The sequence below is a fragment of the Phyllostomus discolor genome, chromosome 5 (genome assembly GCF_004126475.2).
Source record: "Phyllostomus discolor isolate MPI-MPIP mPhyDis1 chromosome 5, mPhyDis1.pri.v3, whole genome shotgun sequence".
NCBI classification, from domain to species: domain Eukaryota; kingdom Metazoa; phylum Chordata; class Mammalia; order Chiroptera; family Phyllostomidae; genus Phyllostomus; species Phyllostomus discolor.
The window spans coordinates 88,946,483-88,958,125 of record NC_040907.2 but is presented as its reverse complement, the minus strand read 5'-3'; the positions used below and the strand labels follow the sequence as shown (position 1 = coordinate 88,958,125).

The 11,643-nt window shown below is 40.4% G+C and overlaps 1 protein-coding gene across 5 annotated transcripts in view; it reads left to right on the top strand.

Moving 5' to 3' along the window:
- Positions 1-3,369: 3,369 nt before the first annotated feature.
- SSR1 (signal sequence receptor subunit 1) overlaps positions 3,370-11,643 on the top strand; it is a 37,164-nt gene continuing 28,890 nt past the window's right edge. For 2 of the 5 annotated variants that reach the window (XM_028511337.2, XM_036026525.1), the window contains exons 1-3: positions 3,370-3,553; positions 6,037-6,149; positions 11,263-11,350. In XM_028511337.2, coding sequence (XP_028367138.1) covers positions 3,475-3,553; positions 6,037-6,149; positions 11,263-11,350 — 280 coding nt within the window. In that variant the 5' untranslated portion in view covers positions 3,370-3,474. The remainder of the gene's footprint in view (positions 3,554-6,036; positions 6,150-11,262; positions 11,351-11,643) is intronic. The other 3 variants (XM_036026526.1, XM_036026527.1, XM_028511338.2) reach the window with 2 other exon arrangements.

The window sequence follows — 11,643 nt, the reverse complement described above, 5'->3', positions numbered from 1 at the left end:
TTTTATTGTAACAGCAAGGAGGGCAGACCATGAGTGCACAGGTGGCGGTAAGTGGTGGAGTTTGTGGTAAGTAATTATGTGCTTATGATTTTTTCTATTCTTTTCCATGAAAAATGAGTTGGGAGAGCTGGTGGGGAGGTCTGTGAATTATGAAGAAATAGGGCCAGATGGGAATAGTGCTTTATGAGGGTGGGAAAGAAGGCAGGCCCTCCTTCTTGAAGAAAAGTTGGGTTGGAGAGCCAGGACTCCTTTGAAAGCCTTCCTTATTTTTTGTTCATTTTCCCATCATACCCCCTTTTCATAAGGATCACAAAATTTTTTTTTCTGTCACATGTATGGTATGCAAAACCTAATGGGTTTTTTTTAGCCTTTACTAGGTGAAAGAACACTTAAGTCTTTGCTTGCATGTAATAAACATAACTCTTTTTTTACTTGATACTTTTTCATTTCTTATCAGGTCTACAACTGAAATTAGGTTGCAAATATGAGGAGGAAAAATGTCATGTTGCAACAAATTCAATAAATATTTTCTGAGTTACCACTGGGTGTCAGGCACTATTCTATAACATCGATTCAAAGGCCCAAAGATTTCTGGCCTTGCCCTGGCCAGGTGGCCTAGTTGGTTGGAGTATCATCCCGTACACCAAAAGGTTGTGGATTTGATCTCTGGTCAGGGCACATACCTAGGTTGCAGGTTCAATCCCAGTTGGGGTGTGTCCAGGAGGCAACCAATGAATATCTCTCACATCGATGTTTTGCTCTCTCCTTTCCTCTCTCTAAAAATCAGGGTCATCTTATCTCTAAAATCAATAAACATATCCTTTGGGGGAGATTTTTTTTAAAGGTGTATAAAACAAAAACAGATTCCTGGCCTCACAACATTGACAAGAGACAGGCAGGACACATAGTAAAATATATGTTGTTAGAGGGTAACAAGTGCTAGGAAAAACAGGAGACTAGAGAGAAGGGAATGGAGAGAGAGCACATGCACATGAGCACAAGCGAGCACAGGGGAAGGTGGGACGAGGGCTGTAGTTTCACATTGGTATGTGAAGCTAAGCCTCACTGACAAGTGGCAGCTGAGCAAAGGCTTAAAGGACATGAGGAAGTTCCTTAGCTACACAGTTACCTGCAGAATAAAACAAGAAAAACCAGTGCTATTAAGCACATTTGCTAATGCTGATGAGAAAAATCTTAAGTAATCAAAGGGAAAGAAGACTCTGCTTTTATAAATTCTAAGTGAATAAAATAACAAAAGTGGAAAATCCACTTCGGACTAGTCTAAGCTGTGTTCTTTTCCTGGAAAATAGTTATCTTCAAGGTGATAGGTGTAGAGGTGACAGTGAGACAACATGAGGGAATATTTGGACGGACCTAAGTAAACTAGTAGATGGCATTCTCAATTCCGTAAATTAAAGATTAGAACCAACCAAGGGGAGAGCTCTTGCGTGGGCACCCAGGGAAAGCTGCTTACCACAGGGAGAATGTAGATCACAAAAATGCAGAATTTGTGGGTACTAAGATTAGGGTGAGGATTTTATTTCTCTGATCCATAGCCTACTGCTTTCTATGACAATTGGACATAGGTCTCAGTTTTCTGTTTGTATGCTTTTTTTGTTTCCCTAGGTTCATCACATCAGTCACATCCAGAGTAGGTATACTTGTATTTGTCCTTCCTGTGTCTTTAGTAGCTAGTTGTCTAAAATTCAAATCGCCATTAAAATCCATTAGTGATCATTTAATAACATAACTGGAGTGAAAGTCCCAGTTTAAGCCTAAACTGGATTATCCTCACAGGTTTAGGCTATGTCTAAGCATGTCATAAGAACTGGAGAGACAGAACTACTAGGACTCACTTTAACATAAAGAATGAGAATCTTCTCCACCGGAAATCAGTCCTCTGAAGAAAAAGTCTGTGAGAGACCGTTGGTGCAGTGACAGAGAGAGTGATTTTAAGTTTAGCAGAATGTCTGTGACTTTTTTTTACAGTCCATACCATTTTCTTTCTGGTGCTAGGGGAGAACAGCAAATTAAGCAGAAGGATGTGTTTGCCAAAACACCTGTCAGACTCAGGAACTCAGAGCAAGTCTGAAGCAGAAAGTGCCTCAGAGTTGGGAAGTTAAATTCCCAGCCACGTGAAAGTGAGGTCACCAGTCCTGGTGGCTTTGGCACAGAGAGGCAGCTTTGGTAGCCATGTATAGGAGTGCAATCAGCGGCAAAGTGGGAGGATGCCTTTCTAGGGAGTCTCTCTACTTCTGCCGGGTGCCTCAGTGGCAGCAGCCACAGCAGCATTGGTGGCCTGGCAGAGAAGAGTGGAGCAGAGTTGGTTTCGCCCACTGGTGTCAGGTGGTGACTTTGGCAGACAAAAATAGTGGCTGCAGCAGCCACAAGCTGCCATTACAGGGTCCCCAGGGCAATGGGGCCTTGATCTGGGCCAACAAAGGAGTAGAACAGAAGATATTCTAAGACGATGGAGGCTGGAATGAGACTGTTGTTAGGTTCAAATCTTACCATCAGCCATGGACTAACCTTACCATTGACTAACTTTTAAGTCTTGGGTAAATTACTAACCTTTCTGTGTCTCAGTTTTTTTCTCAGTAAATAATATCCAGCTGATAGGGATTTTTAGAGATTAAGGGGCAGTGATGGCAATAGAAAGCACACATAAGCATTAGTTTGTTTCATCATCCATATGACGTCACATTGGTCTAGTCCAACAAGACCTGATATTCAGATTGTTTAAATACATCAAATACCAGATTGTTGGAAGCAACCCAAAGTCCAAACTAGATGAGGAAACTGAAGGATATTGTAGCCTTTGCTGCCCCCATCGTATATCTGTCAAATACTTTTTATATGCCAGGCACTGCTCTAGATGATTTATAACACTGGAATGTCGTCTAAGAATTTAAGAACTGTTACTATGGGTGAAGATAAGGGCAGATAGAGAAAAAGATTTACCACTGTATATTTTTTATGCTTTTGGGGTTATTTTAAAAAAGTATTCCAAAACATATTTTTGCTTTTCAACACTACATACAGACAGCTCATGCTCCTACCCCTACCATTCAAAATCATATAAAGACTTTATCGAGCCAGAAAGAATGTCACTCAAGTGAGGTAACCACTAACGAACCATACTGATTAAATGGAGTGAGCCAGGCAGAGCACTGTATGTTACCAACCCCAGGTCGCCAGGCCGCACTAAGGCGAAAGGCTGATTCTCGCGGTAATCTCAGAGGCCCCGGCAGCCAGCCACGTGACTCCGTGGGCCTCCCAAGCACCACCAGCGGGAACCGAATCTCAGCCACGTTAGCGGCGCTTCTCCACCACACAGAAGGGCGTGGCGAACGGCCGTACGTGGTACGTGCCTCGCCCCTCCCCGCCCGGAGCCCGGATGAAGAGTAACGCCATTATCGCTGGAGCCGCCGAGAGCTCTCGCGGACGGCGAGTGGACACTGGACCGGCCGCGCCATGAGACTCCTCCCACGGCTGCTTCTGCTTCTCTTGCTGGTGTTCCCTGTCACTGTCTTGCTGCGAGGCGGCCCTAGAGGTGAGGCGAGGGGAGTGGGTGGCGGGACTTGGCGGGGAAGGAGCTGTGAGTGACCGCAAGCTTAAAGCTAGAGGCGGCGGCAGCAGCTTCTGGGTCCAGCGTGCACCTCGCCAATATCCCTTCACCTTCTCCTCGACCCCCGGCTCGTAGTAGGGTCCCGCGTGGCATGAGGTCCTGTTTGAGGCCTCTGCCGCTTCCACGCGGAGCGCGAGGCTGTGCCGGTGACCTTCTGGGTGGCCGTCCGAGGGCTTGACTCCCGGACCCTTGTCGGCAACTGTAGTCTGAGCTGGCGGGTCCATTTAGATGAGAAAGAGACGGGGCGAGGGGCACGGCTGAGCCAAGAGCGCGCTACGAGCCAGTTTTATTTCCTCTGGCCGCCACCAGCGCCGCTCCACCCCATCCCCTCGGCTCTGGGCTGACGTGTCTTTCGTTTCCACGCTAGGAGTTCGTCTTCATTCATTTGCTGAAACCTTTGTTTTCTAGGCACCTAAACTCTTAGAGCACTTTTTATTTTTCTAGTGATCTTCCCTTTTATCAGCCCTTGGTCCCTGTGTGTTGCTAGGAGTCGTGTATTTCAGAAAAGCTCCCCATTCTCACCCCGCATTGTCCTTCCTATAGTCCCAGGCTGACTGAAGACTCTCTGTGGGATGTCTATTACTTATGCACCTTTTTCTCCTCCCCCCTTTTTTTTTTTGGTCGCTGTTTTTGTTTCTTGGAATTACCATGTCCTGAAAAAGTACTGTCTAATTCTAGTTTTATGCTTAGTATTTAGGTTTATTCCTTACAACAGTTAACCTGGTTTGAAAATAATTTAGATAGCAGAACACTAAAAATGTGGACACTTGGCTTTTTGCCCTGGTTATATCGTGAACTTCGATCTTTCTCATCTGTAAATTGTAGTCTGACTAAATGATCACTAGAATTCCTAGTTGAAGCAAGCTCTGTGGCATAATGATAGTGACAAGTATCCAGAAGTTTTGCAAAGAAAAGTGAAGTGACTCGCTTCTGTTTAGTGAGTACAAAACCAAGTGTGAAAATTAATCAGAACTTTTCATTCATTTGCAGATTGAGGGGTTCTTTTCCTTCATTAATTGCTTGCTGGTTGGTTTTCAGTTCGTTTTGTTTTTGTTTTTTAAAGATAAATTGCCAGTTTTACTGTATAGAATCCAGACTGTGCTTTTTTTCAGGCTTTAAATTTTTTCTTAAAAAGAAACACCAGTTTCTATAATGAACTGGGTATGTTTAAACTTTTTTCTGTGAGAATTAGTTTTTCTTTCAAAAGATGTTTCCTCTTAAATTTTTCCAGTTGAAAATTATTAGATTTCATAGGCACAAAATTGTTACTGGTTAACATTGAAATAGTTTAATATCCACTGAAAGGTAGGATGAAAAGCCATTAAGTCTCAGTCCTGAAATTTAAATACAGCTTTATTATGTCATACCTAGATGTTTTTCTTATTGGCTTTTTATTTCTTTGTGTTTTCCTTTTTTTTTTCTTGGTCTTTTTCTTACCAGTTTTTAAAAATGTTTTGTTCAGGAAGAGGTAGGACTGAAAAGACTTAACATGCCTGGTCCTTACTATATAGTTTCTCTTGAGTATTGCAGCATATGCACATGCTTCCTTTCCCACATTTTTTCCTCTTTGCTGAATTGCCACATCATCATTCTTCCTGAGACATGTTGGAGGAGTTGCTAGATCTTTGAAATTTCTTTTGAAGGTCTTGTCTGAAATAGATTTAGTAAGATTCTAAATAAGACTTATTTAGAATACTTTTGTATATAAAATTAGAATTTATAATTTCATGGCACTATAGTTCTGTTTAACTTTTATTTTCATATTAAGTGTAGAGGATTTAAAGAGTATCATATTTGAAGCCATATGCAAAAATAAATGCATGCTTTCTTGGCTACCAACCCTGAAGTTGACAGTATAGGTTTTTTACTAAATGGTATGTTTCATGTAAGCTAGTTTTTACATGGATGCCACACAGATGTTTGTTCCTTGGAATTACATGCAGTAAAGTTCTAAGAGTTTGAGTTGTAATCAACTCTAATGACAGTGTTTCTTGCCTAGATATTAAGATCGCTTATTTCCTTCAGACATGAGTATTTTTTTGTTTCATTTTTGTATTGTTAATGACATTAGATTTTGGGATTTCTTTTAAAACTTATTTTTATTCACTTAACAAAATTGCTTAAAGTTCTTTATTTGAAATTTAAGGCATCTTTAGTTTCAGGAGTTCATTTTTTCAACTTTTAGGTGCTTTTTAAAAATTAAACAGCATTTCCCATTAAAATTAACATGCAGTTAAGACTACTAAGATAACATCATATGAATAATCTTACATGCATTATAATATGATATCATGCAAGTAAACTTTGTGCTTGAATTGCTCCAAGAGGAAATTTTTGTTGAATATTGTTGAAGTGAAAAACATTAATTAACTTCAGGGTAGTTAACTGCTTGTTTTATATTTTGTTAGGCTTAGTAGCAGCAGCTCAAGATCTTACAGAAGATGAAGAAACAGTGGAAGATTCAATAATTGAAGATGAAGATGATGAAGCAGAAGTGGAAGAAGATGAACCCACAGATTTGGTTAGTGTGATGTATGATTTAATGCATATATATATCTAAAATGTATCCTTTTTATAGATAAATTTGTGTTTTAAAATTCTTGATTTTAGCAGCTTCCATGTTATTGTTGTTACTCTGATTGGGGTATGGATTGAAATTGGGAGAATAGAGGTCAGTCATTGGGATGGATCTTTAGAATTTTCTGGAACAGGCAGAGAGATCATCTCTATGAGGGTAATAGCATAGTGGTAATAGATCTGGACCATTTGTTGATAGATTTGGGATACATACTGCTTAGCTTTCTGACCTTGGGTAGCTTGTCTCTCTAAATCTGAGTTTCTTTTTTTAATTTCTCTCCGTAAGTAAATACTTATATGCCCAGCTATGTGCCAGGCACTATTCTGGATGCTAGGGGTGAACAAACCAGGTATTTTCTTTGCTGTCATGAAGTTCATATTCTTGAAGCAGTGTCTATGTGTTTTGGTGGCAGGGCATGAGGAGCAGACAATAAAAAATATATGCAATGTGTTCTGTGAATAGTAAAGGGCCTAGAGAAGATCTGCCCTGGCTGGTGTGGCTCAGTGGACTAAGCGCTAGCCTGCAAACCCAAAGGTCACTGGTTGGATTCCCTGTCAGGGTACATGGTCCTGTATTGGGGGCGTGTCAGAAACACCGATTGATGTTTCTTGAACACATTGATGTTTCTCTCCCTTTCTCTCTCCCTCCCTTCCCCTCTAAAAATAAATAAATAAAGAAGCTGATAGGGATAAAGCATGAATTACAAGCAAACTGCTAAGAGGAGGTCAAGGACTGCTGCATTCTGGCAGAGAAGCTGAGGGGCAGTGCTCTCATGTCCCTGGAGGGCAAGCCTTTGTGAGCCCCCTCCAGCCCTATGCCTGGAGCATCTGGCCGCAGGAGACCTGCCTGTGAGGACTGTAGGCTGCCCCCTTCCTGCCAGACCAGAGGGGCTGGCGGGGATCCCAGCAGGGGAACAGCAGTCCCTTCACCCAGTTTCTAAACAGCCCACCACCCCCTGGACCTTCCTTTTTCCCTTCACCCCAGACAGTTTTGGCCTTTCCAACCCGTTTTAAAATTTTGTTTGTTTATTTTACAGAGGGGAAGGGAGGGAAAAAGAGAAACACCAATGTGAGGTTGCCTCTTATATGTCCCTTGTTGGGGGCCTGGCCTGCTACCCAGGCATGTGCCCTGACTGGGAAACAAACCAGTGACCCTTTGGCTCTCAGGCTGGCGCTCAATCCACTGAGCCACACCAGCCAGGGCAGGGGCCTGTATTTTAATAACACCCTAACTTCCCTGCCTGTTCCTACCCTGTCCCATACTGCCAACTTCTATCTGCAGAAGTGACTCTGTGCTTTTCTGTTTAGTTCTGTATATAAATGGAATGTTGTGGAGATGAACCCTCCGCATGCCACCTGGCTTATTTCCCCTTTTCTACCTGGTGGTGGCCACTCCTGGAAGCAGGACCAGTGAGGGACCTTCAATTAAAAAAAAAAAATACAGCTGACACTTTTATTATAAAATAGTATGACAGAGCATTGAGCTAGAATAAGGATTATGGCACCATGCTTCTAGCTAATTTCATTTCCTCTCTTGGATTGTTATACTCTGTGCTACACAGATATTTTTTTCTTTCTCTTTTCATTATGCCATACTTGAATCTAGAAATGTTTGTGATTCTAGATTTTACTTTTTTTTCTGGAGATTAAACCATGTCCTTATTTTTCTGTTATGTTGACATCAGAATAATTAGCCTTGTATATAGATACTGCTTCTCTTTTGACATAGCATTTTTTGGGAGTAAGCTAATCTGCTTGCTGTTTTGTTGATTTTTAAATTACTGTTTTTATACATCTACATATTGTTTTATTTGATTATAATATCCCTACTAATTTTTGTACTTTTCTAATTCCCCCTCTTTTAAGACACCTTTACTGATTACTACGTGTCAAGCTTTTCACATATATGCATACCCATACTTTTAGGGTTTATATTAGGCTCTGCATCTTTGACCCAGTTGTTTGATGTACTACTCTAACTAGGTCAGCACGTTCCTCCATCACTGTTGGTAACAAAAACTTGAGTGTTCTAAAAGTGCCACTTGTGGTAAGATAAATTGGAGTGAACATTGTGAGGGGAATCTATTCAGAAATTGAGTATTAGAGTTGACGTTTAGGGCTTTGAAATGTGGGCATGCTTAGAAATTTAGTAATAGATGATATTGTTATAACCACTTTTCTGAAATTCAGCTCTCTGGCTTTGAAATGTATGTATTGTGGAGGAAAAGAGTAAAGAAGGAAACTGTTAGATCTTTGCTATAGTTACAGTTTAGCCAGAACTTTTCTATGCCTTGATCATATCTCTTGTCTTGGGAACTGTTAGAGTTGAAAGAGTAGCTCAAATTGTCCACTCCATACCATGACTAATGAATTCAAAAGTGTTAGTATCCTTTGCTGTGTTGCTTTTCTCAAATCAGAAAATGGCTAGGGAAAATTGAAGCAGGAAGGCAGGGAAAGTGTTTCCTTCCTTTAGACTAAGTTGGTACCAGCAGTGGTAGGTTTGTGTGGAACCCTGTAGAGTAAAAAAGGTAGGCCCTTAGGGCAAGAGTGGCTAGAAAAGTTACCTCTAGAACTGAGGGCCCTAGAATTTATCCTGTTACTGTTGTTCCCCATGATTATCAACTTGTATACAGCTGCCTTAGGCATCAAGGAATGGGGGGTTATGGTAGGATCCTTTGCCACTGGGCCTATCTCTGGAGTCAAGGGACAGAAGGGAGATTTTCCTAAGATCTGAGATACCAACAGCTGGTTTAGATGCAAGTTATTGGTTTAAAAGTTTGCACTGAAAACTTTTTTAAGTCACCTTGGGCTCTTTTACCCTCTCGACTATCCTTTTTAGTCTCTAAAGCTGTAGGTTGCAATGTAGCCTGTCATCATTCTTTGAAAGTATTTTTCTTAACAGAAGTGATAGTAATTTTTGTTTTGATTGTTAAAACAAGCACTATAGTAGTGATACTAACATAAAAAATATTGGTATTATTTAAAATAGATAATACATTCAAGTGGATTAGAATTTAAAAAGTTAAAGGTATATAGTGAAAAGTTTCTCTTGCATGCCTGCACTCCAGGTGCTAAGGTCATCTCTGCAGTACTGCCAGTTTCTTTACTGTCCTGGGGATAACCTGTCATAGCCAAAATATTTTAGAGTACAACCAGGTAGCAGGTACTAAGCAATATACATCTTATCCTATGTTAATTAGCTATAAAATAAATGAGTTATTTACTTTTACTTCCATATACTTTCCAGTTCTTCACAACTATTATTCCAAACATTTAACACCTTCAATTTCTGATATCAGTCCTCTTCATTCTTAGCAACATTGACTTCAGTGTCAGAAAGTGAAGGCCATGAAGGATGAACTCCATCAAGTTTTTTAACTTTATACTTCACCTGTCCTTTCTACATTTTCTTTACCAGCATGCTTCTTGAAATCGCAAACTAGTTTTTCTCTTGTGCTCATTTCACATTTGTTCTCTAAGTTGATCAATTGCCTATATTTGGTAAAAATGTTCTCGCTAAGTCACCAGTGACCTAATTGCCAAATTCTGGGTGTGTTTGCCATTGTTACCTGTTTGAACCCTTTTCACAATTGCAGTCCACCCTTTTCTTGAGTCCCTTCATGTTAGCTTCTGCTGCAGCCCTCTTAGTTTCCCCTGCCCAGTTACTGCTGCTTCATCTCTACCTTCTCTCCTCTGCTCACCCCTTTAGGGTTGATGAGACCTGTGGTTTCAGCTACCACCACTTTATATTGATGACTTTCAGGTCTCATTTCTGGCCACCTACTTTACAGTTACTGAGCTTTATACCTGTATTTGCTTCATTGTTGCAGTATAGCACCATCTGGATGCTCAAATTTTGTATGTCCAAAATGGAATTCAGTATATACCATCCATCCCACCTGCATAAACTTCTTGTTTTGATATGGCTCTAGTGATTCAAACTTGTGCCTTGCTACTTTTCTTTTTGTTGCACAACCCATTAATCAAATCTTAGAGATGGTTTCTCTTAACTGTTTCTCAAGTATACCCTTCTTCTTCTTCATTACAGCTTATGGTTTCTGTGTTTGGTCTGTTTCCTACTTCTGGGTGTCTTTTCTGAAAAGCAGAAATTCACTAACTCTTGTTAAATGAATGCTGTCATTAAGGATACTTAAAACCCAGAATTGCACAGTCATGAAACTAATGTTTGAGTGTCTTCTCTCATAAGCATATGGACTGGGTGTGGAGAAGTTTTAAATTGTAAGATAGTCTTTGCCTTTGAGAATTCTGTCTATTGAGAAAATTATTACATAAATGAAAAAGTTAAATACTAATAAAAAGTGGTATCCTTAAGCATCCTGATTTATTAAGGGCATGGACACTTCAAATATGTGAATCTTTTTGTAATCCTTAGTGATGATGGGAGAAATGTCTGAGGTTTAAAGTATTAAACTAAAATTTGTTCACATTTTTTAACATTATTCTTGAGGTGTAATTTATGTCTTTGTAGGCTGATAAGGTGCTCTAGAACAGGGTCAGCAAAATGTGGCTGCACACCAAATCCAGTTTTGCCCGTCTTTTATGTAATGTGTATATCTGCTTTTACACTGTAGCCACATAGAAAGCAGCCACAGAGTCAAATAGTTGCAGCAGGGACCTTGTGGTTCTCAAAGCCAAAAATATTTGCTATCTGGCCCTTTACAGAAAAAGTTTACCAACCCACACTCCAGAACCTTGCAGTTCAACATGTGGTTTGAGTAACAGCAACATCAGCATTTCCTGGGTAATTGTTAGAAATAGAGAATTTCAGGCTTCACTGGAGACCTGAATCAGATCTGCAGAATCCTTGGGAATTGGGAATGCACATTACTGTTTGAGATGCATTGATCTAGAATTTTTATTTTAACCAGTGAACTACAGTGAAATCATATACCACTGCTAATCTCCACAAAGCCTGGGAGAGACACTATTTTGTCCCAAATCTTAGTGAACTTGTCATTTCTAAATGGTGGTATTCTCCCCACCCCACGCCCCCCCCCCCAACCCCCATAGTAATCCCTTTCTAATGTTTTTCTTAGGTAGAAGATAAAGAGGAAGAAGATGTATCTGGTGAACCTGAAGCTTCACCAAGCGCAGATACAACTATCCTATTTGTGAAAGGAGAAGGTAATAGATACTAGTTTTAACTCAGGTGTAGGAATTTTTAAAATGACAAGGTCACCTTTTTGGGAGGTGGTAGTAATGCTTAAGATTCATCTTCCTTTCTTACAAGGTAGTGTAAATATGCATTATGAGAAAACCCTCTTATATAGGTATGAATACCCATGTCTGTAGAGTATTTTAATGTTGTTGCAGTATAATTTTCTATCTTTTACTCCCATCCCACTCCACCCACCCAGCCCTCTCCTCCTCCCTCCTATTTCCACCTGCCCCTAGTTTTTATCCATGTGTCCTTTATA